A 15,488-nucleotide genomic window follows, 5' to 3' on the forward strand; every position below is an offset into this window, starting at 1 on the left:
TAAGAGATAGTAAATTTGACAGCAACCAACGAGAACATTTAATTTTCATCTCTTCAATTTTAATGAAGCCCTTTGTTTTTGTTATGTTCTGGCCAGATGTATTTATTATCTTATGAACTTCTTGTTCAACCCTTTGACCCCTTCCTCTACAGGGTGTTTGCTTTTGATTGATTTGGTAGAGCTCCCTGTATGTAAAGGTATTATTAACTCCTTGTCTCTTATATATGTTGCGAGTATATTTACAGTTTATTCACGGTATGAACCTTTGGAAAGGGCTTTTCTGTCCATTCAGGGATTTTAATTTTTATGAACTGAAATCTATCAGTGTTTCCCTTTATGATTCCTACCTTTGATGTGATGCTATAAAGACCTTTCCCACAACAAAATTAGGAGACCATCCATGCATATGTTCTGCACATTCTTTCATGATTTCATTTTCGACGTGGAACTCTTTCATCTGGAGTTGATTTTCCGTGTCTTTGTAGCCGGCTTCGAATTCCCTTTGAAATGAAAGCCATTAATAGATCAATTAATTCATTCATTAACATGGCGGGGAGGGGAAGCTGGTCAAGGATACGTGAGAAAGATGGGGTAATTCGTAGATCGGGGTCCAAAAGAGAAGGATCAGGTGGCAGGGGGTGCCCAGAGGGATCTGCCTTTATCTCAGGGTGGGACACTCATCTCTGAGACCAGAGGAGGGGGCGGAGGTCAGTTTGGCCAGGTCAGGAGGTGGGTGGGGAAGGGGCTAGGAAGAAAGGCTGTGAGCTGGGTGCCCACATCTCCAGGGACAGAGTGGGTGGGTGGGGACGGTGGGGAGGGACCAGGAGGGGTGGCGTCAGTGACAGAGGCTGGTGTGAGCCAGGTGGCAGGGCCCTGACTAGGGCGGGGGTACAAGTTTAGGATCTGTAACTGTGATGGGCTGCCCCGCCTTCGCGCCCAGTGGGATCTGGGAGATTACAGTCCACTGGAGAGGTATCCTGGGGGAGAGCCGGGCATCAGGTAAAGGGGCAGGTGGCAGGAGCAGGCTGGGGGCACAGGGAGTCGGTTCACCGTGGGCAGAACATTCTAGACTCAGGTACAATGAGAGATCCAAGAAGGAAGGGGCTGTGGGAGGGGAGTCTGGCCCCGATCGGTGGACAGGAACGGAGTCAAGGTCAGATTACCCCGTTTGTACAGGGCATTACAATCCCCGAGCACTTTCACGTGTGTGTTTGCAAGAGGTAGAGGGGTTCACCTCGAGCTGGGCCCGAGACCGAGTCAGGATGCGACCTCGGGAGCCCCGTGCCCCTTCCCTAGGGCACCGCCTAACTGTCCACATTCTCTCCGCAGCACAGTAGCCCTGCCGCCAGCCTTGCTGACCATGGACGGGACGGCCAGTGTGAACTCTGCCGGCCGCCCTCACTACGCCTCCTCCATCCCTGTGCCTCGAGCTGCTTCCCAGACCAGGATTCATACACCGGCCGCCTCTCCCCGGCTGCGGCCGCACCAGGCCGACCTGGCCCTGAGCCCGCAGCGGGCAGCCTCGCCAAGACTGGGCAAGCCGGGGGGCCCTTCCAGAGGCTCGTCTCCCAAGGCCTCCCGGGGGAGAGGCTCCCCCAGGGCCTCTGGGGCAGCGAGGGAGTCAGCTGAGGGGGCTGAAGTCCTCGCCTGCTCCCCCTGGAGCAGTCCCAGGGCGACCCCCAAAGCAGCGCTCTCCAGCCGGGCTGGGTGCAGAAGCGCCGGGGAGACGCAGGGCACCCAGGGAAAGAAGAGGGTGGCCCAGGAAGGGATTCTGACCCGCCAGACCCGGGGCAGGAGCCCCTCCCGCACCAGTTCTCATGCAGAAGCTCCCGAAGGTCGAAAGCCGTCTAACCACCCAGGAAAAGATCAAAGAGATGTACCCTACAAAAGTTCCGGGGGCCCCAGGTCTTCGGAGCTTGATGCCCGGGAAGCTTCGGGGCCTCGCTCCCCGGTCTGCAGCCCCGTGCGGAGCGCACGCCCGCCGCCCGCCCCGGGGGTCATCAGCTTCTCCTCGGTCCATCAGCAGAGTCAGCCTGTCACTGCTACCGTGGCCCCCTTCCGCTACAGGTGAGCTGCGGAGCCCGCGGAGGGAGGGGGGCTGGTGGAGAGAATACAAGGTGGGCGGGGCCTGGAGAGCTGGGGCGGGGTTAGGACCTTAACAGGGGGACCCGGACCCGACTCTGGGGACGCCGCCACAAAGAGGCTCAGCAGGAGGGTGCCCCCAACACGGCCGTGCTTCAGGGTGCCGTGGCTGCGGAAGAGCCAGTTACCTGGGTAGGCGGGTAGGCAGGTCGGTCTCGCCCGACTCACCAGTGGGACAGCTGCCACCACTGAGTTAGACTGAGAGCACGTGACGGGCTGTGCCCCCAGCCCGCGGTCGCTGAAACCCCCACGGCCCCCCTGGCCGCCCCCACTGATGCCCTGCACCTGCCCGTCTGCTGCCCTCTCTCTCCACTTTCCACGCTGCCTGTGCGTATCTGTCCCCAGGGCGCTCAGACGTGCTTCTTTCTGACGTGGTCACGTTGGGTCACGTCACCACCGTCTGCAGTGGCCAGGCCACCGTTCATACCAGCATGGTTAACAAGCTAGCCTGTCCTGCTTTCTTCAGACACCACAAGTGGAGAGCACAGAAAAACGCTTCCATCAACTGTGGTTCTTTCATAAAAATATAACTCTTTACTGAAATGGCCACCTTAAGTAAGCGACATTCTAATTCCTAAGTATGACACGGGTTAGAGATGCTCAAATGCAAAGGAAGCGGCTTCCCGGCTAACCGAACGTTCTGGGTTTTCTCTCTGTGCTGATTCGAGGACAAGCTCTCCCACGGTTTGGGTGGAGACGCTCCCCGGACACTGGGTCTCCCGGGCTGGAGTGGCTGGGGTTGGTGAGGGGAGCTGCACCCTTCCCTCAAAGCCAAGAGTGTGATTTGACCCCAGAAAGGTCTTGGGCTCCCTTTCACCATGTAACAGACAGCTGGGCCCCAACACCTCGTCTGCACGTTCCACCTCCTCCAGCGCACTGCATTCATTCAGTTACGAACTCCACAGTTTAAAAGGACATTGGTGCACGAAAATACATGGAGAGGAAGACGGACGGGTTGGTGAGGGATCCGAAAAGGTGTTACAGGAACGATTAACGGAGCCGAAGCAGTTTGCTTTGGAAGGGGAAGGCTGAGAGAGGGTCTGAGAGCTGTTTTGAAAGACGTGAAGGGTTGTCGTGTTGTAAGCTGACTTAGGTTCACTTGGTGCGGCTCCAACGCCCTGAATCCACGTCGTGGTGCTTAGAAGGTAGAGAGACTCTTGAAGCTCAGGAGGAAGAACTTTCCAGCAACTAGAGAGGCTCACAAATTACCCCCCGGCAGTGAGCTTCCAGGCACTGCAGGGACCCCGGTTACCCCACGACGGGAGCAGGCCTGCCCCGGGGACCCCTGCCCCTCAGAGCATCCCTTCCGCCTGGCACACCTGACACTTCTTCCCCGTGACCTCCTGGACTCCCATTCGTAGCTGATCAGACACCTTCCTGGGACTGGTCCTTTCCCATCCCTGACCTGCTTCCCTGCGGACTCTGGGACTTGCTTCTCGTCCCTGAGTTTCTTCCTGTTGAATCCATCTTTGGGGGAAAGTGTCTAGGCGTTCAGCTGTTCAAGATTTTATGTCATCTACCCTGCGAGCCCCCTGGCAGATGTAGAATCTGACATCCTCCAGTAAGGTCAGGACTTTTTCCTCTGAATGTCTCAATGTGACCTGAACAGACAGGTTTCCTCCGCTCAGCAAACATCTGTTGCCTCTTTGGGTTGTAAACAGAAAAGTGTTGCACCACCGCAGCAGGGGTCTTCACCACCCCGCCTCCTAGACCTGCCCCTTTTAGGCCCCGGGTGAGGGTTGCAGGAGGGTTGTGGTTTGGGCAGGGGAAGATTGGGGCCAAGGACACCCCAGAGGCAACAGGTGAGAGCCGTGGGCACCTCTGCTGAGTGCCGGGCTGGGCCACCCCGGCAAGGACGCGCCATCGGCCCTGTAGGGTCACAGACACCCTGTTTTCACGGAAACTTAGCCCTGCGCCCTGCAACGCTCCAGCCCATTGCAGCAGCTGGGGTTGTCGGGCTCCAATCCCCATCCCCAGGCCCCTCCTGCCTGACCTGCTTCTCGGGGAACGAATCCAGCAGGTGTCTTCCCTGTCTCCTCAGCCGGTGCCTCTCAAGGGTCTGGGTGCGGCCCTTCCCCACCACCAGGCACAGCCTCCCTTTGGGCAGCCCGGCTCCCGGGACAGAGAAGGTGCAAAACGCCCTTCGGTCTGGGTCTGCTCGGGACCGTCTGCTTCCCTCAGATCTCCGCCCTCACTGCCCTCTGCCCTCTGCCCCCCGGGAGAAGAGCCCCAGCAGGGGTTTCTTTCCCCAGGGGGTTTCCCCTTCCCTCCCGGGTGGCCTCCACTCAGACCCCAGTTAGGAGGGTGCGGTTAACGGGGTCAGGAGTGTCGGCGTCTGGTTCAACCTCCAAACAACATCTGGCATAGATGGTGCTGTCCTTTCCCGCTGGGACGGGAGGGGACACAGGGGCCTGGCCGTGCGGGGGAGATGCAGGAAGAGGACGTAAAAGTGTGCAGCTCCTGAGGTCGGAGCAACTGAGGCTGCTTCCTCACTGACCCGGGATGGCGCTCCGGCCCGTGTGCCCCTCACTCACCCTGGCTCACGATGACGGTGCCGGTCAGCACTACACAAGGTCTTCCTGTTCGTAGCCATGGTTCCTGCCTGCCTGCTCGGGGTCAGACGGTGCTTAGCTCTTTATGTGTGTGACGTTATTTGGTGAAATGTTTCTGCATGGCCTAGAATCCCCTTTGTCCCCCCATACACTGCGTTATTTATTTATTTAATTTTCGGCTGCGTCGGGTCTTCGTTGCTGCATGCGGGCTACTTTCCTTTGCTGTGCACGGGCTTCTCATCGCGGTGGCTTCTCTTTGTTGTGGAGCACAGGCTCTAGGCGCGCAGGCTTCAGTAGTTGTGGCACGCGGGCTCAGTAGCTGTGGCTCACGGGCTCTAGAGCGCAGGCTCAGTAGTTGTGGCTCACAGGCTTAGTTGCTCTGTGGCATGTGGGATCTTCCCGGACCGGGGCTCGAACCCGCGTCCCCTGCATCCGCAGGCGGAGTCTCAACCACTGCGCCACCAGGGAAGCCTCTAGCATCCTTTATTTTAACAACCCAGGTTTATGCTCATTTCTTTGAAGAAACCTAGCAATTCCAGTTTTTCTTTGGCCCCTGGACATTTAACTGACAGTAGCCCATGGCGAGTGACCCCATCCTTCCCAGGGCAGCGGGCTCTCCTGCTTCCTCTGAGTTCCCCCACCCTGCTTGTCGCCGTCCCTGGCACAGGGGCCTGCAGACCATCGAGGGCTCCCGGCTGCCTGCGGGGCTTTGAGAGCCGGCAAACACCTCCCACAGCCCTGAACTCTCAGGCTGATCCGGGCCTCGAGGGCATCTCTTCTGCCCCGTGACCCAGTGAGGCCCAGAGTGGAGAGACCTGCTCTGCGTTACACAGCCAGAGTCCCGGCCATCTCGGTGCTGGAAACGGTCAAGACTGGAGAGAGAGGGAGGCAGGTTGACCCCCCCACTCCCCCCCACCTGGCCCAGGCCAGGCATCGATTTCTCCTCCTGCGTCCCCCCCCACCCCGCCGCACCAAGCTGCCAAAGGGTCCATTTAGCTGTAGACGTGGGCGGGGCAGGCGGCCGGCTTGGAGAGCCTGGGTAATTGCCTATAATAAAAGCTCCTAGAGCCTTTGTTCCTGGGAGCGATTGCACAGTTGGGCTTGTGCTCGGAGGCCTGTGTGCACTTGGGAGATGGGGCCCGGAGACCTCCCCCTTCCTTCCTGCTGCCACAGAAGGCCGGGCGAGGACTCGGCCCCCCGGGCGTCGAGGTGACCCCGGCCTAGCCCGCCCCTCTTCCTCCTCCGACCTCCTTGCTGCCTGGACGCTGGGGTCCGGGCCCCCTGGGCTCTCCCGAGGGGCCAGTGACCTCAGCTGCAGACGGAGCCCCTCGCGTGGGTGCACAGCGCAGCCTGAGGGCAGGACACAGGCTGCGAGCCCGAGTTACCAGGGGTCCTTCCGCCCTGCAGACGCCCTGCGTTCACGGGACTCAGGGACCCTGAAGGGTGACTCCCGGGGGCAACAGGTGGCCCCCTGCCCTCGGGTGCCCCCACCCCTGCCCCTGGCCTAACTTTGCCTAGAAGGCCTGCTGCCTGCCGGGGGAAGGGGCACACATATGCCCATTGGCCGGGGGGCCGGCCCAGCGCGGGGGGCAGAGCACCACAGGGGAAGAACTGACCTCCAAGGGGAGAGGCTCGAGGCCAGGGCGGCCTCCGCTGTGAGTGACCACCATTCTCTGTCCCGCAGGGCGCAGACCGATCCAGAGCCTGGCCCCCTCCGCCAGGGCAGCTGGGCTGCTGATGGCTACTCCGGCCCCCACAGCAGGACTGAGGAGAGCCTCTCGTGCGTGGGTAAGTGCTCTGGGGGCGCGACCTCCTTCTGGTGCGCCAGAACTTTCCCCACCGCCCCCAGGGGAGAAGCGGCCCCGCTTGACAGCCAGGCACCGGCGTGTCAGTTGCACTCGGAGCTCGTGCTGTGCTTGATTCAACGCAGGGTCGCTCCACCAAACCCAGCAGCCCTGCGAGCTCGGGGCAGCGCAGGAGCCAGCGGGCTCCCTGCTTACCCAACGCCCAGGGTGGGTGTCGCTGAGGCCCTGACGGAAAGTGACGAGCTGGGAGACTGACAACCGAGAGCCAGGTCCGAGCCCAGCCCAGAACAGAGAAGGTGCTGGGCACCTGGCTGGGCCCCACGGCCTGACACCCGCCCCCTCCTCCAGGACCACTTTTAACGCACCTTGGGAAGCAGAATGTGGGCCTTGCCAAGAAGGCCCCCAGAACTCGGCACGGCGGCCTCCCCCGAGGGCAGGGCCACGGCTGTTCTCAGGGCCTGTCCCGCCTCTGGCCACGGCAGGTGCTCAGTGGGGGGTCTCTGGATGGAGGGACGGTGAGGGGTGAGTGAGTGCCTCGTGGGCTGGGGGTTGGGTTCTAAAGGGGTCCGAGTCTAAACTCTTAGCGGGGCTTGGGTGTGTGTGTTGATTTTCTTGCAACATTAAAAAAAATCCCCGGAGGATGGCTGTGGTCACCCCAGAGGTACGTGAGACTCCGGGAACCAGCTCCATCCTTTCGTTCCCAGCAGGGTTGCTTGCCCCAGGACAGGAATGAACTTGCTTTTGGCAGAGCTGAGGTGGTCCACGGGATTTGTCTTACAGCTTCATCTCAGGGCCCTGCTCACAGTGGGCAAAGCTGGGGCTTAGAGCACAGCCTGACCCTGAAGTCGCCAGACGCCGGAGGTGGCCGCTCCTGCCTTCCCTGAAGGGCAGGTGGCCGGAGTCCATGTTGAGCCCTCTGCCGGCCTGGTCCCCGGCAGTGCTGGGAGTGGCAGCAGCCCCTCTTCCACGGCAAGCCCTGCCGAGGGGCTTCGTGGGGCAGAGACGGGCGTCTAGAAAGTCAGCCGTGCGCTTCCACAGCGGCGCAGGCACAGGGGAAGCAGGGCACTGCAGGGACAGAAAGAGACCTCAGTTCGCTGGTACCAAAAGCCCATGAGTATCGGGATGCGGTAACCAGGAAACTGTGCAAGCTCTATTTTTGCATCTGCAGTGTTGCGAGTGTAATGGCTTCCTTATGTGTGTGCCACATCATTAGGGCCTGATGGCCTCCGGCTACCCAGGTGCCCGCTCACCGTCGCCATGCCACGCGCGCAGAGAGGAATTTCACACTGACATCCGCGCACGCTGGCCCCGGGAGCACCGGGCTGCTCAGCTGGCAGGACCCCCCTCGCCAGCTAGATGGGAAGTGTCTGGTGGATGGCGGGGGGGGGGTTCTCTGTTGGGGGGGGTGCAGGGCAGCCTTGGAAGGTGGGCTTCACGGCGAGAAGAGAGCCCCCTGCCTCCCCCAAGCCTCCCGGGATGTGGGCAAGGCCCCCGCGCCACCTGTGCTCTGGCTGTAGCTGTGGTCACGGTGTCCGTCTTGGCCAAGGATACCCCGAGCTCTTTGACAGGTGGAACGGGGAGAGATCTGGGGTCTGCCTGTGCTTCGTGGGGGAGGGGCTCTGTTCTCTGAGCCCGAGGAAACGGAGGAGATGAGAGGAAGGGGGTCGGAAAGGAGGGCCTCACTCACTTGTTACTTCTCTCATTCAATCAAGAAACCACCAGGGAGCCAGCTTTGTGTAGCAGGAAGAGAATTTCCTATGATGACTTGCCTCCAAGCAGGGTGCTGGGCATGGCCTTCTTTTTTTCCAGTGTCCGTCCACCATCTACTGGCAGCTGCCCTGTCCTCCTCTGCCCCGGGCAGTGTAGGGGCAACTGTGCTGGTGCCCTGACCCTCCCCGTGCCCACCCAGCTATGCCAGGGAGAGCCTGGCACTGGTCCGCTGCTGACGCGCCCCTTGGTTGCCGTCAGCACAAACAGTGCCTGGGCCGCCGTTGGGTCTTAATTTGGAGAGTTGGGAAGCCAGGGCCGATGTCGCCGGCGCCCCCGTGTGAGGCCGTGTGCGAGGGACCGGAAGGGTCGCCCCAAGGTCGACACAGGCGCCTTAATCACTTCCACTTCGTGGCGTGTGTGAGCGCTGAGTGGGCAGGGAACGAAGGGGCCTTCTCTCGTCCTCACACCACGTGTCACTGGGGAACGAGCCCCCCTCGCCTGGCGCCCGCCTGGCTTCCCACACGAGGCCGAGGGGCCCGGGAGCCGGCCTCGCGCTGGGCCTGTTCGCATTTCTCCGTATCCCTCTCTGTTACTGAGTCGACTCCATCTTTAAGCCACAGTCAAGTTTTCCACGTCGTGTGGGTTTGGGAGAGAAGACTCCAGATCTGGTGTGTCTTCCCAGGCAGGAGCGAGGCTGGAACCTCCCTCGGGGAGGGTTTGCTCTGGGCCCCCAGGTGGCCGCATGCCCACCAGGCTCTCCCGGGACTGCAGAGGACTTGGGCTCGAAGGCCCTGGGGGTCAAAGCTGTAACGGACTATAGCTTCCCCCAAGCCCGGCCTCAGTTTCACTGGGGAGAGAGAGGCCCGGGGAGGGAGGAAGGCCTGCTCAGGGCAGCGTGCGTGGTTCGTGACAGCTGAGCTGAAACTGGGACCACTGCCTCGGACTCCCCAGATGCAGGGAGGACCAAATGCTGATGAGCTATTATTGAGCACTTACTGTGTGCAAGGCCCGGCGCCAGGCTCAAAGTCCTTGTAAGCACGTTACACACGCTCTGAGGCGGAGCCACTGCTCTGCTGTAGATGAGTGAGCTCGGCTCAGAGAGGTTACGCAAACAACTTGTCTGAGGATGCACAGCGCTAGGATTGGCGTCCAGGTCACCCTCTTCCGGGGTCACCCCTGCCTTCCTGTCTGCTGCCGGTTGCATGGTTCAAGCTCAGCTGGGTCTCCCTCACTTCTGCCAGGCGGTGGGAAGGGGACAGGCCGGTGAGCCAGTTCCCGCGAGCCAGTCCCCGCCACCACCTCCCCCGACCTGAGCCAAGCCCGGGATGCCACTGCCTCTGCCTCCCAAGCCTGTGTCCTTCATGCTGCGTTCACACCACCACCACCCCCGCCTCCGGACCCCACTTCACGTTTCCACCCTCTGGGGAGTTTCGGGCTGAGCCGGGCCTGTGTCCCAGCCATCCGTGGAGAGAGGACGCACAGACAATCGACTAGAAAACACAGCGCAAGCTCGGGGCAGGCGCTATGAGCTGTGTTCTCGGGGCTCAGGCGGGTCAGGGCCGCTGTAGGGCTGGAGGGGCACAGAGCTCGGGGATAAACAGAGTAGGCGTCTGCGATGGAGCAGCCTTCCAGGACCTGGGACAGGAGGTCGTCGTAACACTGAATGGCAGTGCCGACTCCACTGGGCTTCCTCTGAGCCAGGCACTGCCCTACGCGCCTCTGGTCCTCCCAACGCCTGGGCGGGGTGGGGACCCACACCTTTGCTGGCATCGCGGCCTTGCTGCTTGCTGGCTGTGCGGGCTTGGCCTGTTCCTAGTCTCTCTGTGCCTGTGTCACGACACCCACACCTTCTTCCAAGGGTTTTGAGGGGATAACACGCACCCGTGTGAGCCAAGTGCCGCGAAGCTCTGCCCGGCACACGGGAGCCGCTCAGCGCATGCTGGGCACGACGTGCTGCTGCCCTGGGGTGGGGAGAGGGCCATTCCTAATGTGCCCACCTTACAGGTGACGGAAGGGTAGGGGACATCCCAAGGTGGTCCAGCCAGGATTGGAGCCCAGCCTTCAGAGGTCACGCTCTGGGCCAGCCCTGCCATGACCTCCCTGGGGGCAGGGGACATGTCCCTGGGCACCGAGGGAGGCCGGGGAGGCTGTGAGATGACCAGTGAGACGGGCCTGGCTCGGGGAGGGCCGCAGAGGGAGAGGCCAGGTAGTGAGGTCATCCAGGGTAGCCTGCTGAGCGGGGTGTGGTACCTAAAAACTGGAGGCATCTGGATTCTGTTTCTTTGGCGGAGGGGAGGGGGAGGGGGGAGCCTGGGGGACTTCTCACATCAGCGTTTGGCTGGGAATGGGGCTCACCTCCAGCAGCCCAGGCCCCCCGGGACTACCACCCACGAGCACTCGAAAAGCAATGCACAGGGCCGGCAGGGCCTAGCTTCCCTGCTTCCTGTTCTGCCCAAGAACACAGGGCCCCTGTGTCGCCCAACTCCACAGAATTATACCCATTCACCAAATTTTTATCCATCACCGACTACATGTCAGGCACTCCTCTGGACACTTGGGTACATCCAGGGACAAAGCAGGCACAGACTTTGCCCAGTGGAGCTTCTGTGGCTGTCGAGCTGTGCAGTGTTCAGCCTGTGCAACTGTACATGAGCTGCACAGAAGCCCCGTGGTGGAGAAGCCCCAGCTCTGGAGTGTGCGTGCATCCCAGTGAGCGAGGACAGAGCTCTGGCTTCGGGACTACCCCTGAGAATGTGAGCAGCGGCCACCTTCAGTGCTGGGAAAGCCGGGGTCTTTGATGCTGGGAAGGATGGTGGGAGGGAAGGTGATAAACATCCCCTGTGGTTTTCCTGGAGCTTCACCCCTGTGTTCCATGCCTGTCTGTCCTGGACTCAGCTCCTCCCTGCAGGGCTTTGAGATTCAACTCTCCAGCCTCAGATGAACTGCTTGCATTCTTCCTAGGAGATCCTACCCTGTTCATTCCTCCGTGCGCCTGTGGGCCGTGGGCGGGTCCTGAGGATAAGGACGCTTACTGGGAGGAGGTGGGCCTGGTCACTGGGAATCTCTCCAAATCAGACCACTCCATACAACTTCAGGGCAGTTATTCGGGGAGCTGGGGTCGCGGGGCAGCTAGAAATCTCAGCCGTGGGAGGAGCTGTTTGCTAGGCTCCCACCACTGTCCCTCTGTGACCGGTGGAAAGACCTCGCCTCCAGGGTTCCCTTAAGACTTGGTTTCACAAGGCTTTGCCCCCTCCCCGCGGGCAAAGGTGGGTTCGTCCTTTCCTAACTTCTGGGGAGGCCCAGGCAGGTGGAGAGCACCCTCCAAGCCAGTGACATGCAAGGCTTCAGTCCCGCCCTGGGCACCACTGAATGGGCAGAAATGGGCGCACAGCATCCCTGCCCACAGCTCCCCCACCCCCGTGATTACAGGGTTAGGGACCCCGCTGAGAGACACCCCCCCACACAAGAATATGCCCAGCAGCCCGCCCAGAAGGAGCTCTGGGAGACACAGTGGAGAGTGAGGGGACGCAGTGACCAGGACGATTAAGCTGAGAATCACCCCTGGTCATAACATTCGTCCACACGAGTCCTCTAAGAGTCAGCCCGGATCAAAGCCCTGCCTTCCTGTGCATTATTCCTGGGTTAGGGGTCGGGGGCTTCAGAGGCAGCTGAAGATAGTTAAAGGGTCCGGGCAGAGGGAGGGCGGGTGGGCATGGGGTCGCCCAAGCCCTGGGGGCGGGGAGGGCAGGGAAGCACCTAGCTGTCCCTTCTCTCAAAGGGCGGGAGGGAAGCCAGCAGGTTCTGGGGGGAGAAGGGCTGAGGTCAGAGAGGGAAGGGGCTTGCGGCAGGAGGGAGGCTCAGGCCCAGGGCCAGTGGAGCCCGGCAGCCCAGGTTGACAGTCCAGGGCAGGAGCTGGACCCCGTGAGCTCCTGCATCCTTCCCGCCTGGGAGGCGGGCGTGTGCAGCGGGGAGCAGAGGAGGGGAGTGTCTGGGGAGGAGGTCAGGCTATAGGGAGGTGGAGTCCTCAGCCCGCACCAGTGGGTATTCTGGGCATCTGCAGGGCAGTTTGTAAGTGCCAAGCGGTCACCAGTGAATAGTCCATTACCATTCATTGAGACAGGAGCCATGGCATTCTTCTGTTACGTTTAATGCCTTGTTTAAAAACCTAACAAAACTCTAATAGAGTTGCCATCTGAGCGGCCACCGGATGGGAGTGTATCTCCAGGTGGGAAGAGGCCAGGTTCGTTAACTCAGCCGGCCCGGCCCTCCCCGGCCCAGGTGGGCAGAGCTTTCTCCTTTCTCTTAGAGCTGTCCTTAATTTTTTTGGCATCAAGGACCTCTTTCAGAAGCTGCTGGACACTCAATCCGCCTCCCAGACAAATGGACGTATTCACAGCACAAAACTTGCATTTGATGGTAGCTTTTATGGGCCTTCTGTGTCTGGTCTGTGAACCCAGACTAAGAAATTCTGCTCTGCGGCAGTGATATCATCACAGCGCTGGCCAGACAACCTGGGTTTGGGCCTTGTGTTTTTCCTCATCTGGCTTTTGGGTTTCTTGGCCCACAGCAAGGTAATAGGATTGATTACAAACAGACCAGTCTGCCCTAAAGCAGAAAACTGAGTAAGATTATCTTTGAGGTTCCTCTGACCTTAGAACAGCCAATCCTGCACGGACGGGTCAAAGCGGACTGTAGGTTCGCCTGCATCAGAGGACACATACCCATGCAGGCAGTTCATGGGCCTCCATCCCACATGACACAGGGCACAGCCAGCACACGCCGCCCTCCCCCTGCCCTGGCAAGAGTGCCTGCCCGCCACCCCCCACCTCTCAGGCCTGCGGTTGCCACGACGACCGATGGTTGCTCCTGGTCTCAGGATGGTGTACCTGGGCCTTGCAGAGCTCCTCTGAGGCCCAGCAGGTGTGTGGGCACGGTTGCCACGGCAACATAGAAGCCAAGCCCGCGCAGGAAACCTCCAGACTTCTTACCCTGGTCTCTGCATTAGCCGGAAGCAGGTCTCAGGAGGACCCAGACCGAGTCCTCCGGGTCAGGTGCTTCCTCCTGCCTCTCCCTGCTGGAAGCCCACCTCCACCCCGGCCTGACTTCCTGACCAGCTGAAGGGCAGAGAATGTGGGCATTCTCTTAAGGCCACATAGCGAGTCCTGAAGAGAACCCGAGACCCCCAAGACTCGGGAATAAGGAAGTCCCCAAGGGGTCCTGGATGTATTAGGGCTGCCAGGTCCCCTGCAAGTGACAAGGATCTCAGGACAGAGGTCCCGAGGCTGAGCCACGAAGGGCCCATGGTGCTGTGGACAAGGGGCCGTAAGAGGAATCCTCCACCTTGTCCCCCAGCCCCAGTATTCTGCGGGCCAGTCCGAGTGTGACTGCAGTCCTGGACCCAGGCAGACCCCAGGTGCGGTGGGCATCCGGGCTCCAGGAAGCTCCTGGCTGGATAGGTCGTCCTTCCCAATCCCCACACCCCCTCCAGGACCCAGGCCTCCTTTTGGGATCACGTGCAATTATTGAGCAAGTCCCGAGAAACAGCAGGAACTTGTGGGAAGTGAGACCCGCAGATGTGTGTTCAAGTTCTGATCCCACCAGCAGCCTGCTGGGTGACCTTGGGCAAGCATACTTCTCTGTATAATGAAGATAATGAGAGTCCCCACTTCAGGGGGTTTGACGGAACAGTGCAAGTGACAGGTCTAAGAGGGTCTGCTTAGTGGCGGTAAAGACCCCCTTCCCCGCGGCTCCACAAGCATCAGTGAGCCCTTTTTTTTTTTTTTTTTTTTTTTTGCGGTACGCGGACCTCTCACTGCTGCAGCCTCTCCCGTTGCGGAGCACAGGCTCCGGACGCGCAGGCTCAGCGGCCATGGCTCACGGGCCCAGCCGCTCCGCGGCATGTGGGATCTTCCCGGACCGGGGCACGAACCTGTGTCCCCTGCATCGGCAGGCGGACTCTCAACCACTGCGCCACCAGGGAAGCCCAGTGAGCCCTTCTTAACAGCTCCATGTAGGGAGACGTCGTCGTCAGCCCAGGCTGCTTTAACGAAAGTACCGTAGACCAGGCGGCTTAAACAACAGAAATGTATTCCTCACGGTTCTGGAGGCTGGGAACTCCAAGGTCAAGGTGCCAGCCCTTTCAGTTCCTGGTGACAGCCCTCTTCTTGTCTTGCAGACAACCGTCTTCTCGCTGTGTCCTCACCTGGCTCAGAGGAAGCAAGCGCCCTGGTGCCTCTTCTCATAAGGACACTAATCCCATTGCCAGTTCTCCGCCCTTGTGACCTAATTACCTCCCAAATGCCCTATCTCCAAATACCACCACACTGGGGATTAGAGTTTCAGTTTATGAATTTGGGGGGGATACCAACATGCAGTCTATAATGGGGGGCTTACAATTTAGCCAGAGGGGGAGGATCTCTCCCTAGGATACAACTGGGCAGAATTTGACTACGTGGCACCCTGACTATAATCGGTAGAGAGGAAAGTTCAAGATAAGCGTGGGATGTAGTCAGAGAAGGCTTCCTAGAGAAGGCGGCTCCAAGGCTGGGCCTTGAAGGGTGAACTGGACTTGAATTCACATAAGAGAAGGCATCGGGGAGAAGAGCAGACACAGCCAAGGCGCAGGCGTGGGGCTTGGCCTGGACCGGAGGGTGGGTAGGAGAGCATCAGAGAGCAAGGCTCCCGGGGGCGGGAGAGGGAGGCCGAGTGCTGTGTGCGGGTCAGCACTGGCCTCTGTGGCGGCTGATAGCAGAGGGTGGGGGGCAGTCCTTCCCTGGGGAGCCACCCAGCTCACCTCCGCCCGCCATCACGGAGTTCCGGCTTGAAATGGAGAAGGAGGGCGTCAGCACTCAGGGGGCCTGGGCGGGGTGCTTAGAAGAGCAGGAACCCAGGGTCTTGCTGTGCACGCCTGGCTCCCCTGCCGAGGAACGGAGGTCCCGTGATCTAGCCTGGGGGTCAGGCTGCTTGGGGGCGTTAGGGAGCCATAGCCCAGCCCTAAATCGGACCTCACCTCCCGGGTCTCAGGCCCTCGGCCACAGTCCCCACTCCCTGTGGGGCTGCACACCCGGAGCACCCAGCCTCTGAGCAGAGGACCTACACCCTCCCAGCCCGGGAGAGCCCTGCCCTCCAGCTGGGGACCCTGGGCTTCAGGCTCGGGCCCTGTGTCCTCCTGGGCTCGTGTCGGCCCCCCTACTTCACAGGATGAGCAGGCTCACCCCCATCCTGTTGGCATGGAGGCTCAGGGCAGATGCGTCCAGGCTGCTGTGAGCTCCCAGGAACG

At 60.5% G+C, this 15,488-nt stretch overlaps 1 protein-coding gene across 3 annotated transcripts in view; it reads left to right on the top strand.

Annotated features, from left to right (window-relative positions):
- The window catches only part of NAV1 (neuron navigator 1), a 210,899-nt gene that overhangs the window by 60,778 nt on the left and 134,633 nt on the right, over positions 1 to 15,488 (top strand). For all 3 annotated transcript variants that reach the window (XM_033415963.2, XM_049695805.1, XM_049695808.1), the window contains exons 2-3: positions 1,330 to 2,067; positions 6,379 to 6,482. In XM_033415963.2, the coding sequence (XP_033271854.1) occupies positions 1,361 to 2,067; positions 6,379 to 6,482 (811 nt within the window). In that variant the 5' untranslated portion in view covers positions 1,330 to 1,360. The remainder of the gene's footprint in view (positions 1 to 1,329; positions 2,068 to 6,378; positions 6,483 to 15,488) is intronic.

This window comes from Orcinus orca, chromosome 1 (assembly GCF_937001465.1).
Source record: "Orcinus orca chromosome 1, mOrcOrc1.1, whole genome shotgun sequence".
Classification (NCBI taxonomy): domain Eukaryota; kingdom Metazoa; phylum Chordata; class Mammalia; order Artiodactyla; family Delphinidae; genus Orcinus; species Orcinus orca.